Source organism: Dunckerocampus dactyliophorus, chromosome 10 (assembly GCF_027744805.1).
Source record: "Dunckerocampus dactyliophorus isolate RoL2022-P2 chromosome 10, RoL_Ddac_1.1, whole genome shotgun sequence".
NCBI classification, from domain to species: domain Eukaryota; kingdom Metazoa; phylum Chordata; class Actinopteri; order Syngnathiformes; family Syngnathidae; genus Dunckerocampus; species Dunckerocampus dactyliophorus.
The window spans coordinates 5764223-5785107 of record NC_072828.1 but is presented as its reverse complement, the minus strand read 5'-3'; the positions used below and the strand labels follow the sequence as shown (position 1 = coordinate 5785107).

General features: G+C 38.8%; 1 protein-coding gene across 2 annotated transcripts; it reads left to right on the top strand.

The window, feature by feature from the left end:
• The first annotated feature begins 6768 nt into the window (after positions 1 to 6768).
• Positions 6769 to 20259, top strand: cnga3a (cyclic nucleotide gated channel subunit alpha 3a). Of its 2 annotated transcripts, none has more exons than XM_054790727.1 (9): positions 6769 to 6988; positions 10709 to 10834; positions 12677 to 12766; positions 13753 to 13929; positions 14051 to 14110; positions 16906 to 17112; positions 17189 to 17290; positions 17363 to 17469; positions 17535 to 20259. In XM_054790727.1, the coding sequence occupies exons 2-9, from the start codon at positions 10734 to 10736 to the stop codon at positions 18929 to 18931; spliced, it is 2241 nt and encodes a 746-aa protein (XP_054646702.1). In that variant the 5' UTR covers positions 6769 to 6988; positions 10709 to 10733; the 3' UTR covers positions 18932 to 20259. The 2 variants fall into 2 exon arrangements, with proteins under 2 accessions (XP_054646702.1, XP_054646703.1); XM_054790728.1 differs by having other exon boundaries at positions 6770 to 6988; positions 13783 to 13929; positions 17535 to 20257.
• Positions 20260 to 20885: the final 626 nt, after the last annotated feature.

Sequence of the window (20885 nt, the reverse complement as noted above, 5' to 3'; positions counted from 1 at the left end):
GACGAGTAATGAGGCTTTGAATGGTTGATGAACGCACCTGGAGACTGTTCTGGAACTAATGAGGTTTGGAGTGGAGAGGAGAGAAAGTGATTGGTTAGCCGGAAGCATAGATTAGCCTCGCTCCTTCATCAATACAATGACTGTGCTATCTATCTACAGTATAATCATTGGCTAGTTTACCATCACGCTCTTATTAGTGGAATGAAGTCATTGTTTTGCTTCTCTGTGCACCAAATGTAACATCATGCTTTACTTTTGTGTGGTTTTCTTCATAGCGCTCAGTAGTGATGTGCGATACCACTGATTTCATTTCTGATCCAATACTGAGTCAAATTCAGGCTGGTAGCAGCGATACCCATCCGATACAGATGCTTTACAAAATCACCTATTGTGTTGTCTGGTAATTTTCTAAAAATAGCGTATTTCATATCATAGCATAAAGAATACAAGACATTTAATTCATTTATGAATTAATTTAGATTAATTTAAATACATGAATCATTTGATGATTTATTTATTTTAAACCCAGAAATATATTAAGGTAGCAGGGTGATTAACAATATAGCCAAGCTGATATACAGCAAGAGAAAAAAACAACATCGTATAAAATATGTGAAAATTGTATTTTAAACAATAAAAAAAGAAAATAAGAAAAATAAGAAAACCATTAAAATAAATGATTAATTATTAAGAACTACTTTAAGAATGAAAACTTTATTCACGGTTCACGCATGGCAAGTATCAAAAATATCGATATTTTGATTTGAGAATCGATTTAAGAGCATGAAGGGCTGGTATCGAAGTATCAATATTTCAGTATCGCTAGTGCGCAATGTGGGCCGTGTTTAATTAGATTTTTACAAAGTGCCGCAGGACAGTAAAGAATGAGCTCCGTACCACAAACTGCTCCTGCGCCGTACCCTCATATTAATGGCTTGACTAAAATTAGAAAAAACTCTTAACATTGGATATTACCAGAAATAATTACGAGAGTGGCAACGCAGTATTTCGAGCCAGAAGTCGTAATTGCAAGATGATACTGAAATATTACGAAAAAATGTTATAATTACGAGAGCGCAATCAAAATGTTACGAGAAAAAAGTAATAATTACGAGCGTGACTTCCAAATGTTACAAGTAAAAAGTCAAAAGTGACTTTGGGAATTATGAGACAAAAGTTGTAATTATGAGCGTGGCATCGGAATATTACAAGAAACAAGTCGTAATTACGAGAGTGGCATCGAAATATTACAAGAAAAAAGTTGTAATTGCGAGAGTGACGTCAGGATATTACGAAAAATGTCATACTTACGAGAGTGACATCGGGATATTACGAGAAAAAAGTCATAATTACAAGAGTGACATTGGAAATTACGAGACAAAAGTTGCAATTACGAGTGTGGCATCGGAATAATACCAGAAAAAAATCGTAATTACGAGACTGACAAAGAGAATTACAAAACAAAAGTCGTAATTATGAGAGTGGCATCGGAATATTACAAGAAACAAGTCGTAATTACGAGACTGGCATCGAAATATTACGAGAAAAAAGTTGTAATTGCGAGAGTGGTGTCCGGATATTACGAAAAATGTCATAGTTACGAGTGTGACATCGGGATATTACGAGAAAAAAGTCATAATTACAAGAGTGACATTGGAAATTACGAGACAAAAGTTGCAATTACGAGTGTGGCATCGGAATAATACCAGAAAAAAATCGTAATTACGAGACTGACAAAGAGAATTACAAAACAAAAATCGTAATTATGAGAGTGGCATCGGAATATTACAAGAAACAAGTCGTAATTACGAGAGTGGCATCGAAATATTACAAGAAAAAAGTTGTAATTGCGAGAGTGACGTCCGGATATTACGAAAAATGTCATAGTTACGAGTGTGACATCGGGATATTACGAGAAAAAAGTCATAATTACAAGAGTGACATTGGAAATTACGAGACAAAAGTTGCAATTACGACTGTGGCATCGGAATAATACCAGAAAAAAATCGTAATTACGAGACTGACAAAGAGAATTACAAAACAAAAATCGTAATTACGAGAGTGGCATCGGAATATTACAAGAAACAAGTCGTAATTACGAGAGTGGCATCGAAATATTACAAGAAAAAAGTTGTAATTGCGAGAGTGACGTCAGGATATTACGAAAAATGTCATAGTTACGAGAGTGACATCGGAATATTACAAGAAAAAATCGTAATTACGAGACTGACAGAGAATTACAAAACAAAAGTTGTAATTACGAGCGTGACATCGGAATATTACAAGAAGAATGTCTGAATTACGAGCGTTTTAAGTGGCATCGACGTATTATGACAAAGAAGTCGTAATTACAAGATTGATACTGGAATATTATATTACAAAAAATGTCATAGTTACGAGTGTGACATCGGGATATTACAAGAAAAAAGTCATAATTACAAGAGTGACATTGGAAATTACGAGACAAAAGTTGTAATTACGAGAGTGACATCGGAATATTACAAGAAAACGTCATAATTACAAAAGTGATCGGAATATTACAAGAAAATGTCATAATTACGATAGTGACAAAAGAGAGTACAAGAAAAAGGTTGCAATTACAAGCATGGCATCGAAATATTATGAGAAAAAAGTCATAATTACAAGCGTGACATCAAAATATCACGAAAAAAGTCATAATGACGAGCGTGACATTGGAAATTATGAAAAAAGTTGTAATCACGAGAGTGGCATCGGGATACTATTAAATGAAGTAAGTAAGTAATTACGAGTGACTTTGGAAATTATGAGACAAAAGTCATGGTTACGACAGTGAAATTAGAATATTACTCGAAAAAAGTCGTCATCAGAATATGACATAATTTTCCAAGACAAAAAGTGGGCCGCGACAAATAAATGAATGTCAAAGCAACACAGTGGATGATGCAGAACGATCCCGTATATGACTGGAGTTTGCATTTGAAAATGTTTGCATTTAAAGAAATGATTTAGAACACATCCGGCAACCACCAGCAGGGTGCATATTGTGCTGTTTAATTTGACAGTTGGAGGCTTTGTTGTCAATTTCACACACCAAGTGAAGATGTGCCAACCCCCCCCCCCCGAAAAAACATCGAGTTGTGTTTTGACCTGAGCTAGCACAACCATGAGGGGGCATTAAGTGGCTGAATTAGCTTCTCAGGACTAAGCCTGGATTAGAAGCTCCAGCAGAGCCACATACTGCCAAGGGATTTCTCTTTGGACCTGATGGGGGGGTGATCAAGTGGTGTGGTGGGCGGGGCCGCAATACGCTAAACAACTGACCATGATGATGATGATGAATGATTGTGACACTAAAGTAGTGACATAGCTAGAATAAAGTCGTAAATTCACGAGAAAGAAAGTCCCGATATTAAAATCGCGACATTGACAAAAGAAAGTTGGAACATTACGAGATTAAAGTGGTAAAATTACCAGAAGAAGTTGTATGCTTACAAGAAGAAAGTCCAAATTTACGAGAAAAACTGATAATCATACAAGAATAATGTCATAGTTGTACTGTATGAGAAGGAAAGTCGTAATATTACCAGACCGATATTGTAACATCGTACTATTGGGAGAAATAGTCGTAATTTAATGAGAAGAAAAGTCAAAATATGACACAATAAAAGAGTGAAGGATAAGATGCAAAATTACAAGGATAAAATTGTAACTTAAAAAGAAAGCTGGAACTTTATGAGACATAACTTCTCCCCAACCGAATTTTCCAAGAATGGCTTAATTTTGTTTTGTTTGTTTCACATAATTTCCAATTCTACGCTACTAAAATCACATTATTTTTCCTCACATTATTACAAGTTTATTCTCATAAAAATAGCAACTTTTTGTCAATATTGTCTTGTCAATATTTTTACTTTATTCTTGTAAAATTACAGTGTTCTTTTCCTTTTCTAACTATTTCAACTTTCTTCTTGGAAATGTTTTTCTCATAATTATGACTTTATTCTCTTATTTTTTTACTTTATACTTGTAACATTATAACTTTTTCTTTATTTGTTGTTTTTTCTCATAACAATTTTTTTTATTTTTAATAATATATAATTTATTATTACAAAAATAATAATAATTCAATTTTACGCTGATAAATGACATTATTTTTCCTCATAATATTATGTTATTCTGGTCAAATAATATTTATATTACTTTTTTAAAATTTGTAACATTAATATTTTGACTTTATTCTTCAATTACTGTAGATTTTTCAATTTTTACTGCTGTTTTTTTTTTTTTTTAGTTTTCTTGTTAAATTATGTTTTTACAATGTGCCTCGTGCCAATAAAGAAACAGCCACGGGTGCAAAATGGTCCTTGTGCCGCACTTTGGGCAACCGTGTTTTAAAAAAAACAGTACGGCTTTTTTCCCTCTCATTATTTTGCTTGTTTGTCTCCTTTGCGCCTTTGTTATGATATCATAGAATAAAAATCACAATATAAGAAGAGTAAAATTGTAACATTACATTACAACAATAACAACGTCAAAATATGTCATTTTAAGAGATTAAAAAGTTGTAACACCGCAGCAATAAAATTGTAATGTCAGAACAAGATCAAGAAAAAACTTTTTTTGATGAGAATAAGGTGGTACTACCACTGAAACATCGTAGCGATGGTTGAGGATTTTGTCAGGCTACATTTTCGTATACTGTTTACCAAAACTGAAATATACGTTATCTCGTCACATTACAACTTTTTCACACTTAATTGTCCTTTTTTGTGTCTTCAGTATCTCCCTTTGCTGCTTCGTCATAATATCATAGGAAAAAAAAACTGCATCTCAGCTTTGTCATATACTGTAGGTGAAAAAGCGGATTATCAGTCCCATTTTTGCTGTTGGTTCTTTTCCCAAATATTTCAACTTTCAAATGTTCTTTTCAGAATATTATGACTTTATTGCCATAATATTTTGACTTTATTCCCATAATATCATAACGAGGGCTGTCAAAAGTAGCACGTTAACGGCGGTAACTCATTTATTTTGTTAATTACGTTACATTTTTTGCGCAAATAAGGCATACGCATCATGGCATACGCATCACGGCTCTCTGTTATGACGACAGACGGGGGCACAGTGTAGCTCCCCACAGAGTAACACAGTGTCTGACGCTCTTTTATAACTTTATTCTTATCTGAACACATCAACAGCAGTGCAATTCCAACGCCACATACTGTATGTACCTCCAACTCCAAACAAACACGTCTCTGGTCCATTCGTCATTGCAACGACACTTCCTCATTGTCACTGGACAGACCGCAAGATGCATTCACGGACACTTGGAACATCACAACAACGACTTTATTATGCGTGTATGCGTGGTCTAAATAAAGAGAAATGCAAAGAAAATCAAAAAGTGGATATTCTTATCACTCACTTTGCAACTCTTAATGCGGAAGTACAATTTGCTGCATTTACGTAAGTATGCAACATGTGAATGCAACTTACAGTAAATGATGTGGTGTATTTGAACGCAACTCCTCTTTGTTCATAATAACACAGTTAAAGTCTGATTCAGATATTCTGCTATTAAATAAACCATTATGTGTGCCATCTCTTAACTTGATTTAAATTTTCAGTTAATTCTCCGTTATTAATAACGGCGAATTTCAGACATAGTGGGATATGGTGATTAATCATGATTAATTAATTTGAAAACCTTGATTAATCTGATTTTAAAAATTAATCATTGGACAGCCCTAATTACAACTTTTCCTCAACCTAATTTTTCCAAAAATGTTTTGTTAGTTTCACATAATGTTAAGAAAAAAAATGAAGAAAAATCAAGATTTTTTTTCAACTTATGCTACCAACACGACATTATTTTTCCTCACATTATTACATAAGTTTTACATTAAATTTTTTTGCCATTTTTTTGTCACACCCCTGTTGTGAGGGATAAAAATACAACAATAATACAGTAAAATGCTAACATCACAAGAAAAAAGTCAAGAAATGTTTTTTTTTATGAGAAAAAGGAGGTACTATTACCAACATAGTATGTGTTAGCATGTAGATTTTTTTTGTCAAAAAATGATCATGTTATTACGTTTTCCCCCCTCGTGATTTTGCTTTTTTAGTAACGTAATAATATCACATGAAAAAGTCATAATTTTACGTCATAAAAGTAGTTTGTTAATTTGTAACAAAGGAAAAATAAATTGTAAACAAAAGCCAAATAATATTACAAGAAATAACATTTTTTTAATAAGAATAAGTCTGTACTACGTACAACAATTGGAACATACTGTAGTACACGTTAACATTTGCTTGTTGATTGTTTTGGATTTTGTCAATTTACGTTTTAGTATAACTTTATCTAGTAACATTATGACTTTTTCCCGCATAATTTTCTTTTTTTCATAATAATACAATTTAAAAAGTCATAATTGTAATTTTTGATTATACTTTTAAGGGAAAAAAAAGGCAAAACAGCGTCAATAAAATCGTAACATCACAAGAACAAAGTCAAGAAAAAGCGTTTTATTTACTAGAATAAGGAGGTTTTATTACAACTGAAGCAAAGAATCTGTTGACATGAAGATTGCTGGGAATTTTGTCAAGTTGCATTTTAGAAAAATGTTCACAAAAAATAAAATCTCGGAACGTTAGGACTTTTTTCCTTGTCCTAATTTAGCTTTTTTGTCTCTCCTTTGCAGTCGTCCAGTTCGTCTCAGGGATCCACTGATGGAGGACTCCTCCCCTCGGCTGATCTGGGAGCTGCCAGCTGAGGCTCCCTCATCCTCGTCAATACTCATCCCTCCCCCTCGTCGCTCCTCATCGCACCGACGATGGCCAGGCGTCTCTGTGGACGCTTTTAGACGGAGCCATGGGGAATGTTTGGGACGCGCAGACGGCCGTTTGAGAGAGGATGGATTCATACGGAGGTGGTCTGAGGAGGGGAGTCTCTTGTGTGGTGGGCTTACTACACGAGTCTGCGTGACGGGACTTCAACCAGGTGGGGGCCACTTTGCATTCAAACTCTAAATAAGTACAAAAAAGCAAAATAAGGCAATACTGAAGAAAATGTTGATACAATTGGCTTTAAAGTGCTGTTATTGTTTCCTATGACTTGTATGGTAACACAGCACCAAATCATTTTCAACTTGTTGTGCCTATATGTGCACTATATCAATAATACATTACATTTTCCTCCCAAAATGTACGACAAACAATGCAAAAATAACAAAATAATTGGTCTTTCTGTGATATTATTACATGAGGTCATACAATATTCACCCCCTTTATAATAATAAAGACCTCTTCCTGTCATTTCATTGCAATGTGAATACCCGGTTTCCAGAGAGACAAGGATGTCCTGGTACATACAAAAACCTTCGCCTCAAGCTTCTTAGCGGATCCTTGCACTTGAGTGCAGCAGCTAATCTCCGAGAACAAAATAAGAGCATTATTATATTAATCTTGCTCCGCAGCTAATTCTATCAACAATATTAACTGCGGTGCTGTGATTAAAAATGCTTTTGCGCATGAGTGAGTTTTTATTACAACCATTTTGTTGTAATATCCCGTACACAGTTTGAACTTTTATTGCCGTTAAAGGCGGGATTAGGCTTTAGGGAATTTATCAGGTGAGGAAAACAGCACCGCTGCCACCTCCGTCCTTCAAAACCTCCATACGAGAGGGCCATCATCACATCCTCGCCGCCACTTCTCAACATAGTGACGATGTCATGCTCGCCAATTTACCTTTAGCCACCCTTCAAGCGCCTCAGGCCGATTCTGTCAGTGTCATTTAATGTAGCCCAGGGGGTTGGCTAACTCCCTGGCATTAGCACTAATCTACATGTGCACGTGTTACAACCATGGGAGCTCTCCAGCAGATCAGCAAGTCAAATTAGGCAACAGTTTGGCCGTGATGCCATGTGCGTGTCATTTTTATGGACGCTGTGGGAGCCAAAAAGTGAACAAAGAAACATGAAAAGCAACAAGAACAACAAATGAACTTTGTCGTTGCTTTTTTGTGTGGTTTTCTTTTTATGTCACAAACAAGACAGAGGTATGACGCAGTTATGATGCCATCTACTTACGGGTTTGAATGACATGCTACTGTACATTCACAGACAATTCCATTATAATGCGCTCATGTGTGAGGGCCAAGTAACGGCAAGTCTATTTGTGGCGGTACAAATTTGTTTTAGAAGAATAAAGTCGCAGCATTACGAGAAAATAGTCGTAATTCGGATTGTACGCAAAAAAGTTGTAATTATGAGAGTCATATTGGAATATTACGAGAAATAAATTGGAATAACAAGAGTGAAATTGGAATATTATGAAAAATAAATTAATTATGAGAGTGACTCGAGAATTATATGAGAATAATGGCGTAATTACAAGAGCGGTGCTGGAATATTTGGAGAAAAAAGTAATAATTAAGATGGCGATATCGGAATGTTATGACAAAAAAGTCCTAATTACGATGGTGGCATTGTGGTGTCGGAATATTAAGAGAAAGAAGCTGTCATTATGACATTGCCATTGGAATACTACCAGAAATAAGTCGTAATCACAAGAGCGGCATGGGAATATTACAGGAAAAAGTCATGATTACGAGACTGCCACAGGAATATTATGAAAAAAATTGTCATTACGAGAGTGGCGTTGCAATAGTATGAGACAAATGTTGTAATTACGAGAATGATATTTGAATATTACAAGAAAAAGTCGTAATTATTAGAGTGGCATGGAAATAGGACGGGAAATAAGTTGTAATTTCATGACTGACATTGAAGTATCAAAGGAAAAAAGATCTAATTACAAGAGTGACATTGGAATATTATGAGAAAAATGTTGTAATTACAAGATTGACATTGAAATATTAAGGGGGGGAAAGTCGTAATTAAGAGAGTGGCATCGAAACACTACTGGAAAAAGTCATAATTACGAGGCTGACACTGGAATATTACAGGAAAAAAGTCGGAATTACGAGAGTGACGTTGGAATATTATAAACAAAAAAGTGTTATTACAAGAGTGACATTGGAATATTATCAGAAAAATGTTGTAATTGGGGGATTGACGTTGCAATATTACGAGAAAAATGTCGTAGTTGTGACACTGACATCGTGATACCACAGGGAAAGAGAGTGACGTTGGAATACTATGAGAAAATAAATCGTAATTACAAGAGTGGCATGGAAATATTACAGGAAATAAGTCATAGTCACGAGACGGGCATAGGAATGTTACTGGAAAAAGTCGAAGTTATGAGACTGATGCTGGAATATTACGGTAATTTTTCTTTAAATACGTGATTGACTTGACCACGGAATATTATGGGGAAAAAAGTCGAGAGTGACGTTGGAATATTACAAGAAAAATAACATAATTACGAGAGTGACATCGGATTATAAGAGCAATAAAGTCATCATTACAAGAGCGGCATCGGAATATTATGAAAAAAGTCATAATTATGACAGTGATATCGGAATATTCCGAAATCAGTCATAATTGCAAGCGTGACATTCGAATAGTACGGGCAAAATGTTGTAATTTGACAAGAAAAACACGTTTACGGGAATCATTTTGTAAATGTGACTTTAAAAATAAAGTTAGTACAAGAAGAAAATGTAGTTGTACATGGGAGCATAGTGATAGCATTACCAGAAAAAAAGTCTCAATGAGAATATTAGAAATGAACCGTAGCAGTTGAGAAGAAATACGGGAAATAGTGCATCAAGGCTTATTTGTTTTTTAGAATTTTGGTAAAAGTCCAAATGAGTTCTGGATTGATTCAGCAACTATGCCGTGGCAGGGCCAGAAGATCATAGCACTGATGTACGAACCAGCCTCATAGATCATAAGGAAGAGTCGCGATTACTGGTCCAGTCTACACGTACGCTACGAGGTGAAGGAAAGCTTGCAACCGTTAACTATGTGCTCCCAAAGAGGCGCCCTAATGGACTTAAGGCTTCTATATTCACGAGCGAATGCAGCGAGCCATAAGCTTTTGAGTTGTTTTAAGATAGAGCTGACCGTTCACACAGAGAGCACTGATCCTGTTTAGCGGTAAGGACATAAGGAGGTGGTATTTTTAGGTAGTACTGTGTATACTGTAGACGCAGGTGCTCGCGGTATGATGCACTGTAAACTACAACCACAATAATCAATATTTCCTTCACCTCTCTGACAATAAAGATGAAGCTTTATTCTCTTTGCGGTCGAATGTGACACTTCCATTTGGCCACCTTTTTTTCCCCAACCACGTTGTTTTGTAGAAAAGACACCGACACGGACTGGGGGTACCAAGGTCCGCCGTCAGAATTAGCATTGTAGCGTTACTCCACGATGGTGCCTGGCGTAATCAGTAAAGTATTTGCTTGCACAAAGCCAAATGGCACACAAAAAGTAGCAAAATAACAAAGCTGGCTCAGCAGAACAGCTAGGGCTAACGTAAACTCACATTGGGAGGTGGAAACCAAACAGCACTGTAACTAAAAATCATAACCAGGTGCACTCCCGTCTGTTTTATCCGTCATCAGGCACCTAATCATCTGACTGCCGGAAGGCTCTGATCTCTGTGTGAAAGTGGCCTTGCAGTATTGCATTTCACGTGCGATATAAACATTGATTGATAGAAATCCTTTAAAGATTAGAAGTCTAGAAGGCCGTATTTCTGTAAAGTGACACGGTTGTGTTGATGTCTTTCTCCACAACAACAGCAACAACAGCGACAAGAACAACAACATGGCAAAAGTCAACAGTGAAATCTCCTTTTCAACCCGACGCCGCCTGTCCAGTCACACGTCCGACGAGGAGCTGGCTGTCATCGAAAATGGAGATGGCAGGTGCGTCGGAGGGGAGTGCACACTGATGTGATAATACATTTATTTTCGATCACGACTGACATGTTGACGACTCCTTGTCTACTAGATTGGGTAATGGGAGTATAAAGGTGATTATAGGGGTGTTATTTCATGTCTAGAGGGCTCTCATGTTAAAAAGCATATTTAAAAGGTTGTAAACATGTTTTCTATGCGCTAACTGCAAAAATATTCCATTTATAAATAATAAATCCTGCTTCACGGAAATTCACTTTTCACGGTCGGGTCTACAACCAATCGCGGTAGGTTTAGTAATCCCTCGTTTATGGCGGCTAATTTGGCTCCAGAACCTACCGTGATAAGTGGATTTTCACAAAGAAGGATTCCTGATTTATAACTGTAATATTTGTGCAGTTAGAGCATAGAAAGCCTGTTTACAACCTTCTAAATACAGACAAAATAACAGAAAATAGGACATATTACACATCAATAAGCTGTAACACAGACTCACATGTTAGCATTGCTTTTTTTTCTGGACAACATACTTGTCTCGTTTATGTAACATTACTGACGCCAAGTGACCAGTGTAGAATACTACATATGACGTCCATGAATGAGTCCTCTGAATGCCTCATATGTGTATTTTTGTTAATTTTGCCATTTTTAAGCTTAAAAATATTTAATTTAGGCCAAGAATATGTAAAAATTTGATTAAATAATGCATACGTTCAAACTAATAGTAGGCCGAAACAGCGCTAATTTATTAATTCATATATTTTGAAAAACCGTGATAGAGTGAAGCCACAAAATTCCAACTGTGACGTGGCGAGGGACGACTGCTTATCTTTAGTTGGCTTTTTCATCTTCGTTTTAGGGTTTTTTTTTCGGAATTACATCATCACATGCAGCAGAGTGGCCTATGCTAGTCAACTAAATGGCCAATGAAAACCCGGTCATTTTCATCACTTTCTGAAAAAGGATGGCCACGACAGGACATGAAAACAGGACATGTCCTGGGAAAACAGGACTTTTGGTCACCCCAATAAAGGGCAAACAGACTAGTTTGTAAGGAGCGATATTGTACGATAACCGAGACAGTGTACGAAAATTTGAATCAAAAACTGGGGCGTACAAAAAGCGAGGTTTGACTGTGCTAACATGTAGCCACCTAGCATTGTGCACTAAGCTCAGATTGCGTAGGCCGGGTTCTTGGAAGGTGGCACCCCGTGAACATATTCTTGTGGCTGGTAGTTTCGAGAGGGTGTGAGCTCGAGCTACGCAACTTGGCCTCGAGTCACAAGTTTGATGACTTTGGACCCGGCTTGACAACATCATCAAAGACTTGCAAATCGACTTGGATTTTGAGATTGAATGATTTGGGACTTGACTCGAACTTTAGTCTGATGACTTGAGAATACTTGAGCTTTTCAGTGAGAGTTTTGTTGAGTAAAATGTGACCAATTCAAAGTATTCAACTAACATGATCCTTGTTATGTCATTTCCAGCAAGACAACATATTTTCCCACAGAACCTGTCTCATTGAATGCATCTATGAACGTCCAATCAGGTTTAAGAACAAACAAACGCGTGTGGTGTGTGGATTACATTTCTACGCATTGGCTAAATTCAGAATGCTATGTCAGCACTCTTTCTCTATGACGAGTGCTTATAACTTGTAAGGACTCAAATTTCACGTCAGTGACTTCTGACTTGAATCGACCTGTCTTGTCTTGACTTGAGACTGGACTTGGGCTTGCATGTTTTTACTTGAGACTTGAGCTTAAAAACTTGAGACTTGCATAACACGGACTTTCTCCCACATCTGGTCGTCTAGATTCTGTCTCAATTTCCCCCCATGCCTTCCAGGGCTTGCCGTCTTTGTGACGACAACACCGGGAAGGCGCTGTCCTCCAAGTCCAGCAGACATGCTTTCACTGGTCCTGGGGCAATGGCCAGGTAACAGTCCTAATAGCTAGTAGCCAGTTAGTATAGTAATTAGTAATTATGTCCACGTAGTTCAGGGATGTCTAAATTGCAGCCCGGGGGCCATTTGTGTACCGCGGCTGTTTTTGTATTGGCCGGTGGCACATGAAAATGGGAAAATCAAAAAAAAAAAGGGGGAATTTTACGAGAATAATGAAAGATTATTATGAGGAAAAATAAGGTCATTTTATTAACATAAAATCTAAATATTAAACAACAGTTTTTTTTTAAGTTGTAATTTTTGGAAAATTAGGTTGCAGGAAAAGTCGGAAAATTACAAAAATAAAGTAAAAATATGATCTGAATAAAGTCATAAATACGAGAAGAAAGTTGAAATAGTTGGAAAATGTAAAACAAACAGTAGAAATGGAAAAAACAGCCGTCATTTATGAGAATTAAGTCCTAAATATTGATCCGGGATAAACTCAGAGTAGAACTGCCGCTCTTCCACATTGAGAGCCAGATGAGGTGGCTTGGGCATCTGGTCAGGATGCCTCCCAGACGCCTCCCGGACGGTGTTCAGGGCACTTCCACCGGTAGAAGGCCTCGGGGAAGACCCAGGACACATCGGAGAGACTATGTCTCTCAACTGGCCTGGGAACGCCTCGGGATCCACCGGAGGAGCTGGACGAAGTGGCTGGGAAGAGGGAAGTCTGGGCTTCCCTGCTTAGGCTGCTGGCCCCGCAACCCGAACTCTGATAAGCAGTAGAATATGGATGGATGGATGGATGGATGGATGGTTGGAACAACAAAAAAATACGTGAAAAAAGTGCAAAGACCAAAGTCCATATGAATAATATGCAAAATATGAATGTGACCCTTACATCCTTTCATTTATCACTATGTGGCCCTCGGTGTAACAAGTTTGAACACCCCTGCTGTAGTTTGACCACTCAGATCCTAGCCTAGATGGGTGTCACCTTCTCTCGTTCTGTCCGGACTCTCTCTGACCCGTCTAGGCTCTCTTACTTCTTCTACATGCTGCGCAGTTGGGCTTTTAACCGAATGAACCCGGAGGTCACGGAAAGGCACGACTCCTTCCTGGAACGCTTCCGAGGCCCGGAGCTCAAAGACGCGTCCAGCCGGGACAGCAACGCCCACTCTCTGGGCGCCAACGACCCCCTACACAGGAAGAAGTGAGTAGTTGCTTCTCTCAGTGAGACCGTCGTCTCTTTCTTCTATCACACACGCCATGACGCAAAAAGCGAGAGCCGTCTGCTGCTGTGACGCTTTATGATGCCACGTTTCTTTCCCAAGCCTCGCCAGTAAGTGGCCGCTAGCTACTTACAACATCAACAACTGCAACAACACAGACGAGTAAGTTTTGTTGGAAAATAGAGGTAGAATTTGTAGAAAATAGCCACAAGGATAGCAGTTTGCAGCTACAGTATAGCTCAGCTTGTAGCCATTCCACATTTTTTTTGTTGTGGACCAGTGGGTTTTGTTCACCTCAACGAAACTCGTCTTGGTGCAGGTCATGTTTGGTACACCGATGGAAGCTACAGTTTTAACTTGAGAAAACATTTGGCGTTAACTATTGGAAGACATGCTAAACCATCTGCTAGACATGTATGATCTGCACCGATACTCGCGGGATACCTCCAAAGTTGGAGAACTTCCGCTAAGAATTCTTTGTGGAAGTGCGGTTTTGTTAGAAAATAGAGGTAGATTTTGTACAAAAGAGTCTTTTTGCTGGGATGTTGCACTTTGCAACATTAGCGTAGCTCGTAGCCATTCCAGATTTTGTGTTTCCTTCCTTTTCACCCAAACCTCGGTTGGCTTTACTTGCTTGGTGACAATTCTTGGCACAAGTCATGTTTGTTGGGTTACACCGGGTTAGGCTAAAGTTAAGACCAATCAATCCATGGTTTTAGTTTGGCTAATTTGCATAAACCTTTAGTGGCAAGAGATTGTAAACTTCTGTTCGCTTGTCTGTGTCAGAAAATAGAGGTGTATTTCATAGAATTTAATTTCATTGTTTGTGCAAGATAGTATTTTGCAGCCAAAACAATAGCGTAGCTCGTAGCTCCGTTTCCCCCGCACCTCACCTTACATTAACTTGCTGGAGGACAATTCTGTTCATGTCTGCCTTGTTACACAGTCTGAACAAGCTATACCTTCACTCTGTGGGTGTATAGTCGTTCCTCGCAATATTGCGGTTCAATTATTGCGCCCTCGCTATATTGTGTTTTTTCAGAAATGAATGAATTAATATGAATTAATGATGGCTGTTTGGTGGTAGACTACGGTCTATTATTAGTCAAAACATATTGAAATGCAAGTGATATGTAGTATTGTATCACTAGGCGGCAGTAATGACACAAAACTATGAGACATTACCTAACATTACATTACCTTAACATTGCATGAAGTCATGAAGTCAGCCTTGGCGTGTCGGACATGATAGAGTAAAAAAGTTGTCCCATTCCATTTGGAAGTGGTACATTTTTAGCTTCCTAAGTTTAGAAGAAATACATTTGAGGCTAATTGATTAGCTCGCTAGCTTTCTTAGCTCGCTAGTTTGCTAGCTAGCAGCTTTCTCGAGTCCTTTTAGCATAAGAGTTGCACAATGTGGTGTAAACAATGAATAGTAGGCGTGTAAAGGTGACTACAGTATAGTGGTGTTATTTCATTTCTTCAGGGCTCTAATAATGTTAAAAAAAACACATTTAGATATTTAGATTATATGCTCTAACTACATCTAACCACATCTAACATCTAACTGTATGCTCTAACTACAGAAATATTCCATTTATCAACAGTGAATCCTATATTGTGGAAATTCAGCTATCGCGGTTGGGTCTGGAACCAATTAACTGCTATAGATGAGGGTCGACTGTAGTCTGGGTAATTTGTGAAAACGTTAGCTGCCATCTACTAAACACGTATGATCTGCACTCTTATCGGATCGATAATTATCGTGCACCAGGGGTGTTATGACGTCTTACCGATAAATCCGATAACATTAAAAATAGCTCAGATAACTGCTAATTTAAAAAAAACCCAAAAACGCTTCAATGAGGCGCGAATACCCGTACTGTGCGGGTGAGGAAATCAAGCGCTCCTTTGTTCTCCTGCCAGTGACGTTAACGGCTGAGCTCACTTGTAAATAAACATTCACTTTAAGAGGAAGGACGTTGTACCAAATGCTCCGCAATGAGGGGGGGAAAAAAAACCATCGAGCACACAAAAAACCTTATCAGCCACCTGAAATGCCAGTGCTGCGGCGTTTGAAAAGTGCAAAATGTTTGCCAGAGACCTCCGTGGCGTCACAGTGGCTGCTCAGAGCGTGTGATCCAATACAGTGTGGAGGAGATAAGTTATAAGCTTGTGTTTAGGCTGCACAAGTGTATAGGGGCTTGGTCATGTGGGCACAGGTGGTTGTGCGTGCTTACGCACTCCTAAGCAATAAATGGCCCGCACTTGCTTGAGCGCCAGGAAGGAGGAGAGAGGAAAGGCTGCGAAGTCTGAATTTTTGTTGACCGTTTTGTCATGCATTTACATTGTCACGTTTCTTTACATTGCTGCAGTCATCAATTTCATCTGCCATCCCGGTTTGGTGCGATCATTGTCAAAACTTATTGTTATAAACCTGCAACACGCAAAATCCTATTCAGCGTCTCTGTACGAGCGCGTCGTCAAGACGGAGGACCCATTCTGACCCTCTCAGCGGCTAAAAGGTGTCTCTTCCCGCTCTATATTGTGGTTCTCCTGATAGTAGTGATGCGGTCGTAGTAATGTCATGATGTTTGATTAGGACAAACCAACAGGTACGGTTGGTCACATCCAAATTTGTTCAAGTCCTTCTTCTGCGTCAGAAAATAGAGGTAGATTTCGTAGAAAAGAGTCATCTTGTGAGTTTATGTCCGCCGTGGTACGTAAGCTATACAAGCTATATCTTCGCTCTACGGGTGCAGTACGGGAAAACTTTTAGCAGTAACGATCGCAAGAGCGATTTGCGGCCATTTGCTGGACACGTATGATCTGCACCCATCCCACCCACATGGCTCCGAACCCAGAGAACCCTTTCTGGTAGTCCCTCATTTGTAGAATTCACCCCTCTCCCTTCCGATGACAGAATAAAAAGCAAACAAACGTATGACCCTTCTTAGCAAAAAGGAGGACAAGAAAGAGGTTAAAAAAGACGAGAAGAAGGACGGGGACAAGAAAGAAGACGAGAAGAAGGATGATAAAAAGGACGAGAAAAAGGATGATAAAAAGGACGAGAAAAAGGATGAGAAAAAAGATGAGAAAAAGGACGAGAAGAAGGACGAGAAAAAGGATGACAAGAAAGACGATAAAAAAAAGGAGGAACCCCCGTAAGTAGAGAAGAGTTGCCATGACGGTTGTAGATCACGTTGCTACGAGACGAGTGATTGTTGACTTTGTGTCCAGGAAGGAGATCTGGGTCATGGACCCGGCTGCAGACATGTACTACAGGTGGCTCACTGTCATCGCCGGACCGGTCTTTTATAACCTCATGATGATCGTTACCAGGTATTTCTTTTTGCTTCACCTTTCACTCGATTTTTACTCCAAGATCTTTTAAAAGCCTCATATGTCCTCCAGAGCCTGTTTCAATGAACTCCAGGAGCGCTTCACCAGACTCTGGATATTCCTGGACTACACCTCAGACTTCATCTACTACACAGACACCTTCGTCAGGTCGAGAACAGGTCAGGATCCACGTGAAGGTGTCGGCTTTTCGTTCCCGGGCTTTGACTCGGTGTTTGCTCCTCAGGTTACCTGGAACAAGGCCTGCTGGTGAAGGACAGCAAGAAGCTGCGGAGCAAATACAGAACCACCTCTCAGTTCAAGTACGACATGATTTCCATGATCCCCACCGATCTGCTCTTCTTGAAATACGGCTTCAACAACCCCGAGTTCCGCTTCAACCGCCTCTGCAAGATCTCCAGGCTTTTCGAATTCTTCGAGAGGACAGAAACCAGGACCAGCTTCCCGAACATGTTCCGTATCAGCAATCTAGTATTGTACATCCTCGTCATCATCCACTGGAACGCTTGCATGTTCTTTGCCATCTCCAAGACCATCGGCTTCGGGTCGGACACTTGGGTGTATCCCAACATTAGCCACCCGGAGTATGGCCGCCTGACCAGGAAGTACATCTACTCGCTCTACTGGTCCACACTGACTCTCACCACCATCGGGGAAACGCCCCCACCGGTGAGAGACGAAGAGTACCTCTTTGTCATCGCCGACTTCCTCACCGGCGTGCTGATCTTCGCTAGTATCGTCGGTAACGTCGGCGCCATGATCTCCAACATGAACGCCTCCCGGGCCGAGTTCCAGGCCAAGATCGACTCCATCAAGCAGTACATGCAGTTCCGCAAGGTCAGCAAAGACCTGGAGGCCAGGGTCATCAAGTGGTTTGACTACCTGTGGACGGAGAAGAAAACCTGCGACGAGAAGGAGGTTTTGAAGAACCTACCGGACAAGCTCAAGGCCGAGATCGCCATCAACGTCCATCTGGATACGCTGAAGAAAGTGCGGATTTTCCAGGACTGCGAGGCTGGACTTCTTATCGAGCTGGTGCTCAAGCTGCAGCCTCAGGTCTTCAGTCCTGGTGATTACATCTGCAAGAAGGGAGACATTGGCCGGGAGATGTACATCATCAAGGAGGGGAAACTGGCCGTGGTGGCCGACGACGGAGTCACTCAGTTTGTCGTGCTCAGTGACGGCGCCTACTTTGGGGAGATCAGCATTCTGGGCATCAAGGGCAGCAAGGCCGGGAACAGGCGAACCGCCAACATCAGAAGTGTCGGTTACTCTGACCTCTTTGCCCTCTCCAAGGACGACCTTATGGAGTCGCTCACCGAGTACCCCGAGGCCAAGAAGGCCCTGGAGGAGAAGGGCAAGGCCATCCTGATGAAAGACAACCTCATCGATGAGGCGGTGGCCAATGCCGGTGCCGACCCCAAAGACCTGGAGGAGAAGATCGGCAAGCTGCAGGACAACTTGGACGTCATGCAGACCAAGTTCGCCAAACTGCTGGCCGAGTTCACCTCCAGCCAGACCAGGATGAAGCAGAGGGTCACGCAGATGGAAGCCCAGGTTAAGGGCATCAAACCCGAGGACCTGACTGAGGTGTTGGCCGACAAGGACAAGAAAGTTCAATAACACCCGAGAAACGCCTCAATGACGTGGAATTGTGTATGCACGGCTTGTAACCTTCACGTCCACTTGTCTCCAATACACAAACCCCACAATACTGACTTTATTCTACCCCAAAATCCCTCAAAATGCATGAAAAGCCCAAATATGGACACCATCGCTGTTCATTGCTAACCTTTAAAGTAGTGCAGAGCCCTTCTTTCCTCCTGCAGCAATACATTGATACTGTTTGATACTGTACATACCAATGTGTAAAATACTCATCAAATACTCGCTGTATTTGTCTACACTTGTCTATCCTTTTGTAGATAAAATAAAACATTACCACACATGTTTTGTTTTATCTCAGCCGCCCGGGATGTTTGTTTGAGGGATTTCACACACACACAAAAAAATGCACGAGCGCGCTCCTTCAACCTTTGCGGAAGCGTCGCTTTTGTACCAAGCAAGAAAAACTGGGGTGAAGATCCTGATAAAGGTGCGCATACGAGAATGTATGTTCACTCTTGCCATCAGTGTCCACTTGCACTGGGGCCAAGTAGGGCGGTGCCCCGTCATATCCAGTAGATGGAGCTGAATATGAAGGTTTATTTGTTTATTCATTACCAAAGCTTTTTTTAGACACTGAAATCATGTAAATGAATTTTTTTGTGCTAGAATTTGGGAACAGATTTTTTTTTTTACATCATTTTATGCTGAAAATTTCACTGAATAAAATTTGTTGAAGGAAAAATGCCTGTGATTTCAACTGATTGAAATGCAGACTTAAAAAAAATCTGTTTGCTAAATACGGTGTTTGAAAATGGAGTTTACAGAAATTCATTTGATTACTTTTGGATGATTTGATTTTCCAAGAACAAACAGAGTTAAAGAAAAAATATGACAAACAAAACTGAATAAAGTTGTAATTCTTGGGAAATTAGGTTGGGGAAAAACTATATATAAAACTATTATGGGAATAAAGTCATAATATTACAAAAACAACATTTATATGAGAAGTAAGTTAAAATATTTGGAGAATTTAAAAAACAGCAGCAAATCCTGGAAAAAAGCAATAAAGTCCAAATATAACGGGTATGACGGGCATAATATTACGAAAGGAAAATGTAGGATTATTTATGAAGAAAGCTGAAATATTTAAAAAATAAATAAATTAAAACAACAGTAAAAGATCAACTTTCCTCTTTTTTCACATTTTTGCTGTTTTTTTTTTGTAATTTTAGAAATATTTAAACTTTCTTCTCAAACTGTCTAATATTACGACTTGATTTCCATAATATTTTGACTTTATTTCCTTAATATTATAATTTTTTCCCCAACCTAATTTTCCAAAAATGATTTCATTTCATTTCATTAATTTTAAAAATATATTTTGTTTGTTTCTCATAATATAGCAACTTTTTAATAATAACATTTTGTCTTTAATATTTCAACTCTATGCTACTAAAATGACATTTTTCCTCATAATATTACAAGTTTATTCTCATAAAATTGAGACTTTTTTCTCGTTAGAATACGACTTTTTTCTCTTCATATTTTGACTTTATTCTTGTACAATTACATTTTATTTTTTCCATTTCTGCTGTTTTTCTTTTCCAACTCTTTTCCAACTATTTCAACTTTCTTCTCATAAGTACGACTTTAATAATAATAATATCCCATAATACTTTTACTTTATTCTCGTAACATTATAACTTTTTCCGCAATCTAATTTAAAACTAAGTACCGGTAGTTGTTTTGTGTTTTTCTTGTAATATTACAACTTTAAAAAATGTTTTCTTTAATATTTCAACGTGATGCTATTAAAATGATGTTATTTTTCCTCATATTACGGTATTCTGGTAAAATTCAAATTTTTCTTCTAATATTTTGCCTTTATTCTTGTAAAGTTACTGCTGATTTTTCAATTTTTGCTGTTTTTGTTTTTTTCTGTGTAGTTTTCTTGTTAAAATATATTTTT